Raw genomic sequence first — 19,542 nt, forward strand, 5'->3', positions numbered from 1 at the left:
ATGGAGGCTGGTGGGGTGGAAGGTGAGGACAAGGGGTCACTAACATGGTTCTGGCAGGGAGGGGAAGGGGTGAGGGCAGAAGTGCGGGAAATGGGACAGATCCGGTCGAGGGCCCTGTCAACTACGGTGGAGGGGAATCCTCGGTTGAGGAAAAAGGAAGACATATTGGAAGCACTGGTGTGGAAGGTGGCATCTTTGGAACAGATGTGACAGAAAAGGAGAAACAGGGAGAAGGGAATAAAGTCCTTACAGGAAGTGGGGTGGGAGGAAGTGTAATCAAAGTAGCTGTGGGAGTTGGTGGGCTTATAGTAGATATTGGTTGAGAGCCTATCCCCAGGAATGGAGATAAAGAAGTCGAGGAAGGGAAGGGGAGAGTCGGAGATGGACCATGTGAAGGGTGGAAATTGGAAGTAAAGTTGAAGAAATTTTCCAGTTCGGGGCGAGAGCAAGAAATGTCACCAATACGGTCATCAATGTACCGGAAAAAGAGGTGAGGGAGGGGACCTGAGTAGGACTGGAACAAGGAATGTTCCACATATCCCAAAAAGGTAGGCATAGCTGGGACCCATACGGGTTCCCAAAGCGATGCCTTTTATTTGGAGGAAGTGAGTGGAGTTAAAGGAGAAGTTGTTCAACATAAGAACAAATTCAGCCAGGCGGAGGAGGGTGGTGGTGGTGGTGGATGGGGACTGGTTGGGCCTCCGTTCACAATCCTGCTGGGGAATGGCAGCATAGAGAGGCTGGACGTCCATGGTGGAAAGGAGACGATTAGGGCCGGGGAACTGTTAAAGTTGCAGAGGGCGTCAGAAGAGTTGCTGATGTAGGTTGGAAGAGACTGAACAAGGGGAGAAAAAAGAGTCAAGATAGGAAGAAATAAGCTCCATGGGGCAAGAATAGGCTGAAATGATGGGTCTACCAGGGCTGTCATGTTTGTAATCTTGGGAAGGAGGTAGAAGCGGCCTGTGTGTGGTTGGGGGACTTTGAGGTTGGAGATCATGGGCGGGAAGATCTCCAAAGGAGATGAGGTCAGTGACTGTCTGGGAAACTATGGCTTGATGTTCGCCAGTGGGGTCATGGACCAGGGGGAGGTAGGAGGATGTGTCGGAGTGTTGGCGTTCAGCCTCTGCAAGGTAGAGGTCTGTTTGCCACACAACAGCGCCTCTCTTGCTGGCAGGTTTAATGACAATGTCATGGTTGGACCTGAGAGAACGGAGTGCTGTGAGTTCAGAGGGAGGTAGGTTAGAGTGAGTGAGGGGAGTCGAGAAATTGAGATGGCTGATGGCGCGCCGGCAATTTCCAATGAAAAGATCAAGAGAGGATAACAGGCCAAGGGAGGGCCTCAGTTGGAACGAGAATTCTGAAGGCGGGAGAAAGGGTCCGCTGTGCAGGGGGAAGACTCCTGGCCAAAGTAGTGGGCACAGAGGCGAAGGCGATGGAAGAAGAGCTCAGCATTGTGTTGAACTTGAAATTCATTGAGGTGGGTAAGGGGATGAAGCTGAGGACTGATCGTTCGGGGTCAAAGAGGGGAAGGTCAGAGGGGATAGTGAAAACACAACAAAGGGTGAGATTACAGGGAAGGATGGGGTCAGATGAAAGTGAAGGGGAAGAAGGATCAGGAGAGGTGTTGGTATCTAAGAGTTGTTGAAGCTTGCGGTCCTTGACACCTGAAAGGAAGAAGAAATGTTTTTTGTTGAAGTGCCGGATGAGGCGAAGGATGAAATGGAACTGCAGACCAGGACAACTTTGAAGTAGAGTGAGGTGGTGCTGCTGAAGAGAGAGGTCAAGACTGTGTATGTGACGGCACATGGCGTTGAGCGTGGATCTCAGGAAGCAGCGAGAGCGGTGGATCGAGGAATGCTGAATATCATGGAGATATCTGTGATCATGGGTGGATCTGAAACATGAAGGGTGGAATTTAAGTTGGAATCCCTGTTCCAGGTTCTGTAGTTCTGTTGACCCCTGCCACGCAGGCTCTATGCAGTCAACAGTGCCACAGGGAGGCAGACTTAAGTTTGGGATTGCTCTCACAAAACCTGGCATCCCAGTATAAAATCACCTTCACTGTTACACATGGGGAATTTCCATGTGGGTGAGGTGATGGAGAGTTGCTGCCATATGTAGAACTGTGTCCCGGCGTGAGTCACCAGCTTTAGGCTGGAGGGGAGAAACACAGGTGATGAAGGGAAAAAAACAATCTTTTAACTTCAAAAACATGCAATTTGATAGCAGCCTGAAATTAAATAATTCAGAGAGAAGCAAGAGTATGTGGTGCAAAAAGAGTTAACTTCTAAATTGCTGAACCTTAACTATTGAGGTGGAATTTCCAGGGTGCAAAGGAAATATCCGATGTAAAAGATCGAGGAAACTTTGGCACAAGTATGTTATTTGTGTAATTACACTATACCCGAATTTCCTCGCTCTTTTACGCCCATATATCAATCAGTGCGCCTGAACGCATCTCAGCTCATTATATTGACTCCACCCACAGGTTAAAAAGACATGCACATAAATTTTCTGCAATTATGCTGGTTCAAAACAGGTGTAAAATTAAACCTGGAATTTTAGGCGTAGCAGGAAGTAGTAATTTTTCTGGTGTTTTATTGCAAAATTTGAGTGATTTAAAAAAAATTCTCCTCACTGCACTGTATTTTCTGTTTCTTTGAATACATTTTTATGGCATCAGTAGAAGTCACATTAAAAATAGAAAAGCTTCCATGGATTGCATGTTTTTAAACTTGCTGTGCCTAATGTGCATGGTTGATAGTTAGATGGCTTGAAACTTTAATTTTTATACTTAAGAAAGGAATTTATGGTGTGAGTTCGGCGCTTTCCTCTTGCCCTGATTGTTTACACTGATTTCCGCTTGTTTAAGCCCTTCCACCATAGGTTAATGAGATTGGCAGGAAATTTGATTGTAAATAGAAATCAGCGAAATGGGCGCTCTAATGGACGGAATTCCGGGTGAAACTTCCCGATTATGCCCCCTCAGAAAATTCCACCTCATCATGACTATCAAACTTGCTTTTGAACCCTTCACTGTAAACTGTAGATAATTAATAAAATTGGCATGGTATGTGGATAGCTGATGAATTATGAACACCAGCAGCATAATTCTAGGCATGTAAAATTGAAACCATTTTTGGACAGTAATTCAATTACTGTGAAGAAATTAGTTTTATTGAAAGGAAAAATGTTTTTTGCATTGTGATGTGTTGCAAATTTTAATATCCGTACTGCTGGAATTAAGTAATTGTTTAATTTTCACTGAGAATTATGAAAACTGAGAAGATATTGCTGCAAAACCCTTTAAATTACTCCAGTTCATTGACATAGGCATAGAAATACGGACACGTCTCTTTTGGGCATGCGGTGGTGGGGGCATCAGACACCTAAGTTACAAGGAGAGGTTATAGAGTTTGTATATATTAAAAAAAAGTAGACTGAGAGAGGATCTTATTGATGTATTCAAGATCCTTAAGGGTATCGACAAGCTGGACTCTGAGAAATGGCCCTGAGAACAACAAGGAGGGAGCATGGGACGAAGCTCAGAAAAGCGAAGGTGGATGGACAGATCAGATATCATTACTTCCCACAGAGGGTGCTGAATGTTTGGAATGGACTGCCTGGTGAGACAATCGAGACTGATAATGCCAGCAATTTGACCTCCTGAGTGCCACTTGCATGGTGTTGTGAGAGGATAGGCTGGATGGCTGGCACATGCTGCTGTCCTGAGAAATGGCAGCCTCATGCAGGTCGATTCCAGCTGGCACCATTCTATTGGACCCTGGGTCCAATGACCAGTGCAACGGCTGCTCTGCCTCATCTTGGGTACCTGTCCTGTCCTATAGGTTGGAAAGTCTGGCGCAGCTTGTCAGTTCCAGGGGTGAGGCAAGGTTACAACAACCCCCCCGCCCCCCCTCCCCCCGCTCCCCACCATCCCTAACCTCAGTAAAAACTTTTTGCTGCCCCCACCAGTCCTCTGCAGCTAAATAAACTGAACTAAAATGAAACCTGCAACCTTCAGGGGGCCAGGCCAAGCTCCCAACATGGGGCCACAGGTGCGACCCAATTCTGCCCTTTAGTTGCTGGCATAACGCAGCCAATCAAACATCAGGTCCCTCTGAGGGCTGGAAATGCAAGTAAGCCATTTCTCAGCCCCCTCCTGCTTGTTGGGCAGTGGGGTCACCCTTTACCAGATCCCCGGGGAACTCCATGCAAAGGCTGGGACACGGATGTGCTGGATTCACGACGGGTGCCTTTCATATCTGTGGCACTTCCTAACTTCAACTTTACTTGTTATATGAAACTGAATGACTCATTTTCTGTAAAGGCAGATGGAATGTTTGACCATTAAGCAGTTAAGGGAATCTGTTTCTGCAGAAATGCTTCCAGAAATGGGAACATGTTCTGACGTGCCAGAAAAAGAAGCCATGTAGTCTTTATAAAATACTCCCATTATTATTTCAATGCATCCACCAAGATAGTGATGGGCACAGAGACATCACCCACATACAACTGGACGTGCACCATGAATTGTGGAGCTGAATAAACATTTCAAACCTATTATCCATTAACAATTCTCATACTTTAAAGATTTATAGCTTGAGAAACATGTCTGATGCAGTAAAGTAGGGTTGAAGGAACCAACTTGCATTAACTTCATTCTAATCATAGTAACTCAAGCTCACATCAAACCCTCTTACATTAATGCAGTCTAAATGGGCCACTGAAACAAAAATCACTACAGCTGTCCTGATGTCCCACTGTCTTTCTGCCCGGGAATTAAAATTCCTCCTACAAGGACGCTTTTGAAAGAACCTAGAGAATGCTACATTTTATGCTGATCCTGTACAGCTACAACACTGGCATCTACCCGACAAAGTGGAAAATTGCCCAGGTATGTCCTGTCCACAAAAAGCAAGACAAATCCAATCCAGCCAATTACCGCCCCATCAGTCTACTCCCAATCATCAGCAAAGTGATGGAAGGTGTTGTCAACAGTGCTATCAAGCGGCACTTACTCACCAATAACCTGCTCACCGATGCTCAGTTTGGGTTCCGCCAGGACCACTCGGCTCCAGACCTCATTTCAGCCTTGGTCCAAACATGGACAAAAGAGCTGAATTCCAGAGGTGAGGTGAGAGTGACTGCCCTTGACATCAAGGCAGCATTTGACCGAGCGTGGCACCAGGGAGCCCTAGTAAAATTGAAGTTAATGGGAATCAGGGGGAAAATTCTCCAGTGGCTGGAGTCATACCTAGCATAAAGGAAGATGGTAGTGGTTGTTGGAGGCCAATCATCTCAGCCCCAGGACATCGCTGCAGAAGTTCCTCTTGGCAGTATCCTAGGCCCAACCATCTTCAGCTGCTTCATCAATGACCTTCCCTCCATCAAAAGGTCAGAATCATCGCTGGTGATTCCACATGTTCAGTTCCATTTGCAACCCCTCAGATAATGAAGCAGTCTGAGCCCGCTTGCAGCAAGACCTGGACAACATCCAAGTTTGGGCTGATAAATGGCAAGTAACATTCGCGCCAGACAAGTACCAGGCAATAACCATCTCCAACAAGAGAGAGTGTAACCACTTCCCCTTGACATTCAACGACATTACCATCACCGAATTCCCAACATCAACATCCTGGGAGTCACCATTGACCAGAAACTTAACTGGACCAGCCACATAAATACTGTGGCTACGAGAGCAGGTCAGAGGCTGGATATTTTGCAGCAAGTGACTCACCTCCTGACTCCCCAAAGCCTTTCCACCATCTATAATGCATAAGTCAGGAGTATGATGGAATACTCTCCACTTGCCTGGATGAGTGCGGCTCTTACAACACTCAAGAAGCTCGACATCATCCAGGATACAGCAGCCCTCTTGATTGGCACCCCATCCATCACCTTAAACATTCACACCCTCCACCACCGGCGCACTGTGGCTGCAGTGTGTACCATCTACAGGATGCACTGCAGCAACTCACCAAGGCTTCTTTGACAGCACCTCCTAAACCTGCGACCTCTACCACCTAGAAGGACAAGGGCAGCAGGAAACATGGGAACAACACCACCTGCACATTCCCTCTAAGTTACACACCATCCTGCCTTGGAAATATATCGCCGTTCCTTCATCATCGCTGGGTCAAAATCCTGCAACCCCCTACTTAACAGCAGTGTGGGAGAACCTTCACCACACGGATTGCAATGGTTCAAGAAGGCGGCTCACCATCACCTTCTCAAGGGCAATTAGGGATGGGCAATAAATGCTGGCCTTGCCAGCGATGCCCACATCCCAGGAAGAATAAAAAATATTAATGCAAATTGACTTTCTTATAACATAATAAAATCTCACCATGCGTAAGCTTTCAAGGTTGGGAGACCCCCCTCTTCTCTGGTCCTTTTTTATTACACTCTTGTTACACTCCAACTGATTATTAGATGTTTTAGCCATAGCTCTGTCGATTCAGGAGTTGCTCCTTTAGATTGGAAAATTGCGAATGCGACTATTATTTAAGAAAGGTGAGAGCAAGATACTAGGAAATTATAGACCTGTTAATCTAACATCTGTTGTGGGGAAGTTATTGGAATCTATAATTAAGGACAGAGTGACTGATCACCCAGAGAAATTTGAGCTGATTAGAGACAGCCAACATGGATTTGTAAAGTGTAGGTCATGCCTAACAAATCTAATTGATTTTTTTGAGGAAGTAACTGAAGTAGTAGACAGGGGATTGTCTATAGATATAGTTTATATGGACTTTCAGAAGGCATTTGATACGGTTCCACATAAGAGACTCTTAACTAAATTTAAAGCTCATGGAATTGAAGGCAAATTATTGATCTGGTTAGGAGTTGTTCATTCAGTAGTGGACAGAGTGTAGAGATAATGGGTATGTACTCGAATTGGAAGGAAGTGACTGGTGGTGTCCCACAAAGATTGTGCTGGGGCCTCAACTATTCATTATATTTATTAATGACTTAGATAACACAATAGAGAGCCATATATGCAACTCTGTCGATAACACAAAAAAGTAGTGTAGACGAGAGCATAAAATTACAAAGAGATATTGATAGATTAAGTGAATGGGCAAAACTGTGGCAGATGGATTTCAATGCCGGTAAGTGTGAGGTCATCCATTTTGGACCAAAAAAGGATAGATCCGAGCATTCCATAAATGGTGCAAAGCTCGGAACAGTGGAGGCCCAAAGAGATTTATTGGTCCATGTACACAGATCACTAAAATATAGCAGTCAGGTACAAAAAATAATCAAAAAGGCTAATGGAATGTTATCCTTTATAACTAGAGGGCTAGAATACAAAGGGGAGGAAGTTTTGCTCCTCTATACAAAGCCCTGGTAAGACCACATCTGGAGTACTGTATACAGTTTTGGGCACTGCACCTTAGAAAGGATATATTGGCCTTGGAAGGAGTGCAGCAGATTTGCCAAAATGTTACCAGGGCTCCAAGGGTTAGATTACAAGGAGAGATTTCATTATCCAGCCTTATATTCCGTGGAATATAGAAGGTTAAAGGGTGATATGATTGTGGTTTTTAGGATTTTGAAAGGAATTGATAGGGTAGATAGAGAGAAACCTTTTCTGCTGGTGGGGGAGTCTAGGACAAGGGGACGTAACCTTAAAATAAGAGCCAGGCCATTCAGGAGAGAAGTTAGGAAACACTTCTACATGCGAAGGGTGGTAGAAGCGTGGAACACTCTTCCACAAAAATCAATAGAAGCTAGCTCAATTAAAAATTTTAAATCTGAGATCGATAAATTTTTGCTAGCCAAGGGTATTAAGAGATTTGGAGCCAAGGCAGGTGGATGGCGTTAGGATACAATTCAGCCATGATCTCATTGAATGGCAGAACAGGCTCGAGGGCTGAGTGGACTACTCCTGTTCCTATGTTCCTATTATCGTTTCCATTGACTTCAATGGAAAATAATTTTGGGCGGGGTGTATAATGGGCTGCCAATTTGCTTTTGCCCATTTTGTGTTCCTGCCCAAGGCCGATTTAACCCCTAGTATGTTAATTCACTCTTCCACCACCTCCCTGAATACATTTTGACTTTGATGTGATTTTTAGGGCAGTGCCATGTTGTTTTTCTCATTTAGTACATCTTGGATATTTAGTCGCATATTTAAAAAGGGAAGTAAATTTAATCCAATTTCTTTTAAGAAGTGCGCCATAGAAATTAAATGGTTTTAAATAACAAATGCAGTGATCAACAAAAATGCTGGGAAATAGAAAATCTAAAATAAAGCATGAAAAATGTCGACTATTGGGAAATTCTAGTAAGGTTTATTTTCTCTTTAAAACAACAAGTTTGACATGATAATTGTGATCTGTCAGTATATAATTTTCTTATTTAAACAATTTTCTTTCATACTATGGCTCTTAATCTGAAGTAAACACATTTTTGAACATGGTCAAATTGAACTTTCTTCACAGGAGCATTTAACAGTTTTAAGTACAAACGGCATTTGGTGCCATTTTTTATTAACTTGTTCACAAATGATCTTTAACTATTATATGGAATTTTCTTTTCATTCTTTCAGAGTATCAGAGCATCAGGACTGGTGTTGCTGGAGACAATTCTTTTCGGAGCTTTGCTTCTGTATTTCCCAGTAAGTGTTTAATGATTCATGTTCAAATCCATGATTCAGAGTAAATACTGTAAGAAAGGTTTTGATCTATGGGAAGATAACCACCCAAATATAACTCTAATGAAATAGTCTGCCCGGAGCCATTTTCACTGTCAGCACTTATCTAATTTATGGCAAGCTGCCTAAGCGTTGAGGTGATGCAAAACATAAATGGGCAATCACCTTGACATTCATTTCTGTGCTGTTTTAACCATACACATTTACAAAGCTGTATTGCTTTCTACCAGCAGAGTAAGTACCACAAACCTAAGATACTATAAAAGGCTACTGTGTTCTTCAGACGGCTAATGCAAATGAGCTGATGTACCAACACCTTCATGCAGTCGTACTTAATAGATTTTTGCTCTGCTTGGGTGTGTTACATTCTAGTTTGTTTACCAACCCATTGAATCACTATAACTTGGACATTTAAATTAGGATTTGTATGTTATTCTCCTTTGACATAGTATACAACAGATGAGAGCAGCAAAGACAAATTTATATACAACTATTTAAAATATATTTTTACTTCATGGTTTTGTATTTTCAAGGTTATCCATCCCTTTCCTTCATTTAAATGTTTTGAAATTCTTCTTGTGATTTGTAAATATTTGCTCATTTGGAGACTTTCTTTGACAAGCTGTTACGTTTTCCTCAATTTGCACATTGTAGGTTGTTGGGTGTTCCTTATTACCTGTGATTCTTGGTACTGAATGAATAGTCAAGCAAAGAAAGTCATCCTCACTCATGGTAGTTTCGTTAATCAAAAGTAATTATTTAATGATGTTATAATTCATACGAGCATTCATGAAGCAAAATCAAACCATACATATGACTTTCCTCTATAAAATCCTGTTATACACTTAATAATTTGCCAAGTTATTATGTAATGACTTAACAATTCGTACACACATCAGGCAAATCATTAAATATATACAGGGGGTGAAATTGGGCTGTGTAGCGCCCGTTTTTAGGTGCTACGCGGATACCTAAGCCCCGACAATGGCGTCTGAGGTGCGCGCGCAAACTTCCGACGTGACGTGCGCAGGATGCCATCTTGGTACAGGGGTTTGCACACGCGCATCAAACGAATGCTGACAGCATGTAGAGTATGGAGATTATGATGCGAATCAGTGTGCAACACTGATTTAAAGGGACTGCTGCTATTTTGGAATGTCACTCCAGCCTATGCACTGTCTTAACCTCGCACAGCTGAGCAGGACTTAAAGGGCATGAAGGACCCCCCCACCAGCGCTATTTAAAGGGATTTGGAGTTACAGATTGGTTGCTGGATTAATTTCTCCTGGCTGCTGATGCATTTATATGTGTTTTTGGAGGTTTCATATATTTCGTTCAAGTTTCAATAATCTACAGGGAGTGGGCTGGCTAGCTGACAGGCCACAGCAAGGGTACTGGCAGAGTGGCAGGGGTGGGAGAAGGAATGCTGTCATCCTGAAAGAGGATAGCAGGTTCATGTTCCGTGGTGCTACTGCCACTTGCTGCCTCCTGTTATGCGCCACCTTCTCCTGCAAGAAAGAGGGAAGTGCGTCAGTGAGTGTCCTGTAAGAGGTGATGTTGCTGTCATGTAAGGGTGATGTGGCTGCACCTCTTAAAGGGGAGGTGCACTGTGGCTGCAGGAAGTGCTGTAAGGGTGTAAGGGTGATGTGGCTGTCATGGTTGAATAGCTGCCAGTGTGTGTGACCTGTGAATTGTGGGTGTGCAGCTTGCAACACTGGTAATGTGTGAGGGTGAGATGAAGCATCTGATTTGAAGAGTTGCATACTGATTGAAAGAGTCTGTTGGTAGGTGGGTAATGGGGTGTGTAGTGTGTGGGGCAGTGGATGAGGCTAGTGGTGCAGTTGGTAGGAGACGCCACTTGAAACTTGAACTCAGTGACCTTGACCACTCATGTCAAATCATTGAATTTCTTCCTGCACTGCATCCATGTTCTTGGCGCTATGCTCCTGGCATTGACCTCATCCGCTACTTCCGCACACTGCCTCTTAAGCATATGTCTGGAGGGCCTCCTACCCTCCTGCGGATATAGGATGCCCCTCCTTTTGTCCACCTCTTGCACCAAGGCCTCTAGTGCATCATCAGAGAACCTTGGTGCATGCTCTCTCGCAGGTGCAGCCATTCTTCACTATATTGCAGCCCAGATTAATTTCACAATTGATTTCCACCACGTCCTGCAGCCACAGTGCACCTCCCTTTTAAGAGGGGCAGGCTGCCTTTGAGTCCTGCTAGCCACTCCCCATATCGGGGCCCCCTGATGATGCTTGCTGCCAATCCACAGCGCAGGTAGCGCTGGCTGCAAGCAGCAATCATTGAAATCATTTGTGCTGCCTGGATCGCAATGAATGGGCATGAGGTAATCCGCACCATGATCCCAGCACCACTGATTGAGGCCTGAAGGTGATCAGCTGTTCAGTCCACGAAGTCCTCTTCTTCTTCTTGCGCGATGTTTGACTGCAGTGGTGGTCCCTTTTGACTGCCGTGTGGTGAAGAGACTGTTCTTCTCTCAAAGTCTTCTTTTTATATTGTTTTTACCAATAGGACGTGGGATTGGGGGAGTGTCATTCTTTTTGTCCACTCGCTCCCTCTTGCTATGCCTCAATCATTAACATACCTCAATGATTGACAGTTTAGGGTTTGATCATGTGACTGTATTGGGTAGACCCTTCGATATAGAAATGACCATGTGCTCGAACCATGGAATGTAAACAACCCCTTTACAATCTCTGTCTATTACCTTCCATGCAGAGATCAAAGTATATGTGGCCCATTTTCCTCTACACACAGACTAGGTTTTCAATCGTCTCGTCTTCAATTCTAGTTGCTTCAAAGATTTAAATCCATTCCTTATACCATTTGCCTTTATAGTACCATATACTGGATGCAACATTATCTGACGTTTTACAATCCTAGTTCTTTGAACAGTTTACCAGAGAGATATAAGAGCCCTCATGTCTTTGCACACCAATCATTGCTTTCCCGATCCGAAGCCTTTGATGTATGCCCTTGTAGCAACATGTTCCCTTCTTTTAGATTACCCCCTGCTGTGTTGAAAAGTTTGTGTTTCCAAAAGCCTATGTGTTTTAAAAGCCTAACAACCCTCCAAGCTCAATATTATCCATCTAGCTTATTTATTTAATAATCTAAATATCTATCCTCAGTACAATGTCTTTGATCCCGAAACTCATACTTCTCCAATGTCATCAGCATCATTGAGGGAAAACAGGATTTGCGAGAATACAGTTTACTACATTACTGTGTTTGCAGGTTTTCAAATGTCTTTGTTTAAAAGGGCACAGTTAACCCTTTCCTTCAAATGTCTTTTGTTAACACAAGAACTCAAGAACACTAGAAATAGGAGAAGGAGTAGGCCATACGGTCCCTCGAGCCTGCTCCTCCATTTAATAAGATCGTGGCTGATCTTCGACCTCAACTCCACTTTCCCACCCAATCCCCATATCCCTTGATTCCCTTAGAGTCCAAAAATCTATCGACCTCAGTCTTGAATATACTTAGAGGATTTAAAGGAGTTTTGAACCCCACAATCCCTCCTCAAGTGGGTCTGTCGAATCATCTGGCTGATCCACTTCATACCTTGAGCATTGTCTTTGGTTGTTAGGTTGTTATCGCTGATTCCCACTTATAGAACCATAGAAAAGATACAGCACAGAAGTGGGCCACTCGGCCCATCGTGCCCGCGCCGGCTCGAAGAACAACCAGGTGCCCATTCTAATCCCACCTTCCAGCACCCAGTCCGTAGCCCTGCAGCTTACAGCACTTTAGGTGCAGATCCAGGTACTTTTTAAAAGAGTTGAGGGTCCCTGCCTCTACCACCAATTCGGGCAGCGAATTCCATACACCCAGCACCCTCTGGGTAAAGAAGTTTTTCCTCATGTCCCCTCTAATCCTTCCGCCAATCAGCTTAAATCTATGTCCTCTAGTTCTTGAACTCTCCGCTGGGGCAAACAGGTACTTCCTGTCTACTCTATCTGGGCCCCTCATAATTTTGTACACCTAAATCAAGTCTCCCCTCAGCCTCCTCTGCTCCAAGGAAAACAACCCCAGCCTATCCAATCTCTCCTCGTAGCTGCAATTTTCAAGCCTTTATATTAAAGTCATACTAATTATTCTGATCCAAGGGTGTTGCCCCACACTGTTTCCCACCACTCATGATCTCTTAGCTTTTGTACTTTTTGTTCTATAAGCACACTGGCTTGTTTCATTTTAACCAGGCAGTGAAGTGATATTAACACGAACCTCCATTTCATTGTGTGGTCGCATAAGAGCATGTTCCCCAACCTGAGTAATTTCCATGAGGATGAGAAAGAAAGGAAAATAAGTGATACGACAGATAGTAGTACCATGCCCGAATGTACCGTCACTGGTGGTTGTACAATACCAACTTCAGGTTTGATAGGCCACATGGGTACCAACCCACCTATTTATAACTTTCACCAGGCATCCAGGGTCCTCATTCCCCCAAGGTGAATCCACAGGTAGACATATTCTGCTGGAGTATGTCACATCGACAAATCCAGGTCCCTGATACCAATATACAACAAGACAGGTCCACCCAGTTCCATTCTCCTTCGTGTCCCCTTACAAGATGTTTAGGGAAGATGGTGAGTTCTTTAAAAGTCAGCGTATCCACTGACTGTACACTAAATACTTCCCTTAGCTTGAACCATATTTGAGGCAATGCTATCAACGGTGGGAGAACCATTTTTCCTGTTGTGGTATATGTGGTTTTCGAACCAGAAATACCATTCCATGTCTTCTAGCCTTATTTAGGTCATAATTTGCTTGATCCCATTCCCGTAAATGTTTATCAGTAACCCATATCAGGATCTTGTTATTTTCTATGTCGTTCAATCCTCCTCGTATCTAATTTAATACAAAACCCCCATACATGCTACCTGTAATGGGCTTGGATACATTCTGATCCTTATGCTCTCGATTACTTCCATTGATTATGTCATTTACTCCTGCCACTATTTGCTCCATGCCTTTTGTCATCTTGGCTATCGATACTGCACCCTGTTGAGTTTCATATATCAGAACTCTATCCCCTTTATTCATGACTTGTAAAATACCCTTTATTGTTTCCACATTGATTCGTCACTTTCCCACATCGATTCAATATCTAATCTATTCCATGCTGAAGTGCCTGCAGTAGCCCTGATATCTATCCACTCAGCTATTAGGTTAAGAAAGGACTTTTGGAGATTTGAACTCATTGAACTTAAAATGATATCCTTTTGCCGTTTGCTTTGTTAGCTGTGTTTTGTTTTTGAGTTTGTTACTGTTTGTTAAAGTAACCCAGCCTATCATAAATTACCTGCAATGGCAACCTTTTCGCAATTCTGAACCAACTGAATTGCTTTTCAAATGGCATTATAAGTGTAGGGAATCTTACAACACCAGGTTATAGTCCAACAATTTTATTTTAAAATCACAAGCTTTCGGAGATTATCTCCTTCGTCAGGTGAGTGAGACTCACCTGACGAAGGAGATAATCTCCGAAAGCTTGTGATTTTAAAATAAAATTGTTGGACTATAACCTGGTGTTGTAAGATTCCTTACATTTGTCCACCCCTGTCCATCACCGGCATCTCCACATCATGGCATTATAAGTGGGCTTTTCAAGAATCCAGCAATGCTAGGAGGAAAACCTTCAGGACAGGGCAAAGCAGACAGCGCACACTTCACTGACCAGGACCTGTATGCCCTTATAGAGGGCCTGCAAGAATGCCAGGATGCCATGTATTTGGGACATGGAACCACCCAATAAATAAAATGAGGGCACTTTGAGCTTGGCAGGAGATCGCCAGGAGAGTGAAATCTGATTCCACCACATGCAGACCTGGGAGAAGAGCCACATAAAGTTCAAGGACCAAAGTAAGTAAAGAAATTCTCACCATTTTAAGGGAGTTTACAATTGTAAATGAATGAGATTTATGAATGAAACATGGGACCTGAAATTCCTGGAAGCGCCATGGGGACAGGTGGGGAGCGGAGTGAAACTTCTGCTCACCCACTGTGGAGGAACCTGACCCCATTGGAAATGCCAGGATCAGACTACTTAACATATCTGGGCGGATGTCCCTGCCTTTTCTGACACAACTGAGACACCTGCCTGCGGTGGGGAGAAGGTTTTTTGCTGAGGCACATTGCTGTCAGCAGGTCATGGGGCTGGGGAGAATTGATTGAAAAGATGCATAAAAAATCCTTCAGCTGGTGTAAGCATTGCAATTAATTGCTCTCTAAAAAAAGCCTGGCAATTCCTGAACTCCCTCCCCTGCATCCACGACCCGAGCAATGCTGGATGCCAGGAATTCCTGGGTGTCCCTGACCTCGAGCCTTGCTAGACAGGTGGCCATATTATTGACCTGCTCCAAAAGGTATTGCAATTTCCAACAGCTTGAGAAAGGGGCGAAGCCCTGCCAGATCAGAGTCCCACCCCCAATTCCAGGACCCCCCCCCTTTCAATTACATTGGGATACCAAATTGCCCCCCCGCAACCCCTGGAATTTCTGGGTCATGGTTTCTACTGAAAATTTCAGTGAGTTGCAGAACAAATTATCTCGACAAATAGGGGAAAGAAAAAAAATCTGTATTTGGTTGTCAAAATGCAAAGTGATAGTAAGTGCAATTTAGGAATGAATTTAACTAAATCTACAATATTAGAATGTGTAATAGACTGTGCAAATATTGAAGATTGAAATGTTTCTTGCTTTTCAAAAATATGCTCTTACAATGGAAGAAATGAAAAAATAGTCATATATACAAATAGATGGGTTGATGAAAACTGGGTGGTAATTCTCTGAGTGAACTTGGGCAGGGGGTACTTCACCCATTGGCAGTGCATATCAGAAAATTGCTGGCAGTGAAACTGTGATTTTTCGACATATGCTGTCGGTCGACAAGTTTCTTGGAATATTACCTCCTATATATCTAATTAATCTTAGGAACATAGGAACATAGGAACAGGAGTAGGCCATTCAGCCCCTCGAGCCTGCTCCGCCATTTGATAAGATCATGGCTGATCTGTGATCTAACTCCATATACCTGCCTTTGGCCCATATCCCTTAATACCTTTGGTTGCCAAAAAGCTATCTAGCTCAGATTTAAAATGAGCAATTGAGCAAACATTAATTGCCGTTTGCGGAAGAGAGTTCCAAACTTCTACTACCCTTTGTGTGTAGAAGTGTTTTCTAATCTCACTCCTGAAAGGTCTGGCTCTAATTTTTAGACTGTGCCTCCTACTCCTAGAATCCCCAACCAGCGGAAATAGTTTCTCTCTATTCACACTATCCATTCCCCTTAATATCTTATAAACTTCGATCAGATCACCCCATAACCTTCTAAACTCTAGAGAATACAACCCCAATTTGTGTAATCTCTCCTCGTAACTTCACCCTTGAAGTCCAGGTATCATTCTAGTAAACTTACGCTGCACTCCCTCCAAGGCCAATATGTCCTTCCAAAGGTGCGGTGCCCAGAACTGCTCACAGTACTCCAGGTGCGGTCTAACCAGGGTATTGTATAGCTGCAGCATAACTTCTGCCCCCTTGTACTCCAGTCCTCTAGATATAAAGGCCAGCATTCCATTGGCCTTCTTGATTATTTTCTGCACCTGTTCATGACACTTCAATGATCTATGTACCTGAACCTCTAAGTCCCTTTGGACATCCACTGTTTTTAACTTTTTACCATTTAGAAAGTTACCCTGTTCTATCCTTTTTTGGGCCAAAATGGATGACCTCACATTTGCCTACATTGAATTCCATTTGCCACAGTTTTGCCCATTCACCTAATCTATCAATATCCCTTTGTAATTTTATGTTTTCATCTACACTGCTTACAATGCCACCAATCTTTGTGTCATCGGCAAACTTAGATATGAGACTTTCTATGCCTTCATCTAAGTCATTAATATATATTGTGAATAATTGAGGCCCCAAGACAGATCACTAGTTACATCCTGCCAATGTGAGTACCTACCCATTATCCCTACTCTCTGTCGCCTTCCGCTCAGTCAACTTCCTAACCAAGTCCGTACTTTTCCCTCGATTCCATGGGCTTCTATCTTAGCTAACAGTCTCTTATGTGGGACTTCATCAAATGCCTTCTGGAAGTCCATATAAATAACATCCATTAACATTCCCCTGTCCACTACTTTAGTCACCTCTTCAAAAAATTCAATCAGATTTGTCAGGCACGACCTACCTTTCACAAATCCATGCTGGCTCTCCCTGATTAACTGAAAATTTTCGATGTGTTCAGTCACCCTATCCTTAATTATAGACTCCAGCATTTTCCCCACAACAGATGTTAGGCGAACTGATCTATAATTCCCTGGTTTCCCTCTCTCTCCTTTCTTAAAAAGCAGAGTGACATGTGCAATTTTCCAATCTAGAGGGACGGTCCCTGAATCGAGAGAACTTTGAAAGAATGTAGTGAGGGCATCTGCAATGTGCTCACCTACTTCCTCTAAAAACCTGGGATGGAAACCATCTGGTCCTGGGGATTTATCACTCTTTAGTGCTATTATTTTCTTCAGTACTGTTGTTTTGCTTATGTTAATTTTATTGAGTCCCTGTCCCTGATTCAATATTAGTTTTCTTGGGATTTCCGGCATGCTATCCTCTTTTTCTACTATAAATACGGACGTAAAGTAATTATTCAACATGTTCGCCATTTCCCCATTGTCAATGACAATATCCCCACTTTCAGTTTTTAAGGGGCCAACACTGCTCCGGACCACCCTCTTTTTCCTAATATAACTATAAAAGTTCTTCCTATTGGTTTTGATATCTCTTGCAAGTTTCTTTTCATACACTCTTTTTGTAGCTCTTACTATCTGATTTGTGACCCTTTGTTGATCTTTGTAACTTTCCCACTCGCCAGGATCTGTGCCATTTTTTGCCTTTTTCTATGCCTTTTCCTTATGTCTTATATTGTCCCTTACCTCTTTAGTTGTCCATGGCTGTTTATTTTGGCAAGTAGAGTTCTTGCCCCTCTGGGGTATAAACCAATTCTGTATCACGTTAAATGTTTCTTTAAACATTTCCCACTGATCATCAGTCGTTTTACCCATTTACAGATTTGCCCAGTTTACTGTGGACAGTCTCTATCTCATCCCATTGAAGTCAGCCTTACCCAAGTTTAGAATCTGAGCAGCTGATTCACTTTTTTCCCTTTCAAACACTACCTTGAACTCGATCATGTTAAGATCGCTATTGGATAGATGTTCATGCACAGTTAAGCTGTTAACTAAATCTGGTTCATTACTCATTACTAAATCTAGTATGGCTTCCCCCTTGTTGTCTCTAGGACATACTGCTGTCGAAAACTATCCCGGACGCACTCAAGAAATTCACTACCTTTCTGACAGTTGCTAGTCTGCTTTTCCCAATCTATGTGAAGGTTAAAGTCCCCCATTAAGACCACGATGCCTTTGTTACTCGCTTGTCTAATCTCTGCATTTATACAATCTAGCACTTCAGAGCTGCTGCCAGGGGTCCTATGCACAACTCCCACTATAGTCTTAGATCCTTTCCTATTTCTCAATTCAACCCATAAGGTCTCTGTTGGCTGCTTACCTCTCGTTATATCCTCCTTTATCACTGAAGTGGAAAAAGCAGGAACGAAGGGCTCGAATTTAGCAGGCCTGCGGGTTCCCAGCGGGTGGTCCTCCGGGAGCGTCGAAAACGCGAACGGCGAAATTAGTGGGTTGCCCACGGGATCGTAGCAGGCAATCCACTAATAGGATCCAATTACCTGCTCCTCCGGGGTCCACGGCGCTGGCCTGCGCGTCGGGCGGGCTGCGCATGCGCAGTACGATCTGTCAGCTGGAGGCTCTCGAGTTAAAGGGGCAGTCCTCCACTGACAGATGCTGCAACCAATGGGACAAATTGCAGCATGGAGCAGCCCAGGGGGAAGGCTGCTCCCAGTTTAATGATGCCTCACCCCAGATATCATCAGATGGGGTGAGGAGGAGGGGGAGGACACAGATCTTCCCCCCGGCGGGCGGGAGGAAGCGGCCTGCCTCTGCCACCAAGAAGGCCTGGCTCGAGGTGGCAGAGGGGGTCACCTGCGCCACCAACATATCGCCCACCTGCATACAGTGCAGGAGGCGCTGCAATGACCGCAGTAGGTCAGCCACAGTGAGAACACGAAGTCTTTCCCCTACACTCCGTCTGCCACAACACTGCCCCCACCCCAAATCTCCTTCAGCACCGCCAACACTATTCTGTCACATCACCCTTCATGCCCACTCACACCCCATCCTCATCTTACCTCCACCTACTCACCTCGCCAGTACTCATCCTGCCACTAACACGCGACCCAATCCTCATACAATCTCATGGCTCCATCCCATACTCACCCTCTCGTGCATCTCCCTCACGGCCAGCCTCACTCAACCTGCCACCACCTGTGCTGCAGCCACAGGGCATGCATCACATATGTGCAGTAGGCAGGGTAAGGCAAACGTCTCGTCAGCATGAAGGGGGTGCACAAGGGTGTCTGAGGGTTTGTCATGGGTGTTACCCATATTGAATTTCAGAGCCACAAACAGCACACATTATATTGACACCACCACTGCCATGTCTCCGCGAATCCTGTCCATTGTGTCCAATAATGCCCGCTCCTGGGTATCACTATGAGGACCCACCACTGATGCCACCCATCGTGTTACTGCAGAGTAGGTGCAGGTGTATTTGCAGGGCTCGTCCGCGCAGAAAACTGAGAGACATCGGCGGTGTTGCCGGCTGCACCCTGGAAGGATGCGGAGGAGAAGGTGTGGAGGACAGTGGTGACTTTGCCAGCGACAGGTAAGCAGTTGGTGCTGGGGCCAGCCAGGAGCAGCTCGGCATGAA

General features: G+C 44.2%; 1 protein-coding gene across 1 annotated transcript in view; it reads left to right on the forward strand.

Moving 5' to 3' along the window:
• Positions 1-19,542, forward strand: part of gpr158a (G protein-coupled receptor 158a) — a 529,385-nt gene that overhangs the window by 305,870 nt on the left and 203,973 nt on the right. Inside the window, exon 5 of the mRNA XM_067999059.1 lies at positions 8,558-8,626. Within this exon, the coding sequence (XP_067855160.1) occupies positions 8,558-8,626 (69 nt within the window). The remainder of the gene's footprint in view (positions 1-8,557; positions 8,627-19,542) is intronic.

Source organism: Heptranchias perlo, chromosome 2 (genome assembly GCF_035084215.1).
Source record: "Heptranchias perlo isolate sHepPer1 chromosome 2, sHepPer1.hap1, whole genome shotgun sequence".
NCBI classification, from domain to species: domain Eukaryota; kingdom Metazoa; phylum Chordata; class Chondrichthyes; order Hexanchiformes; family Hexanchidae; genus Heptranchias; species Heptranchias perlo.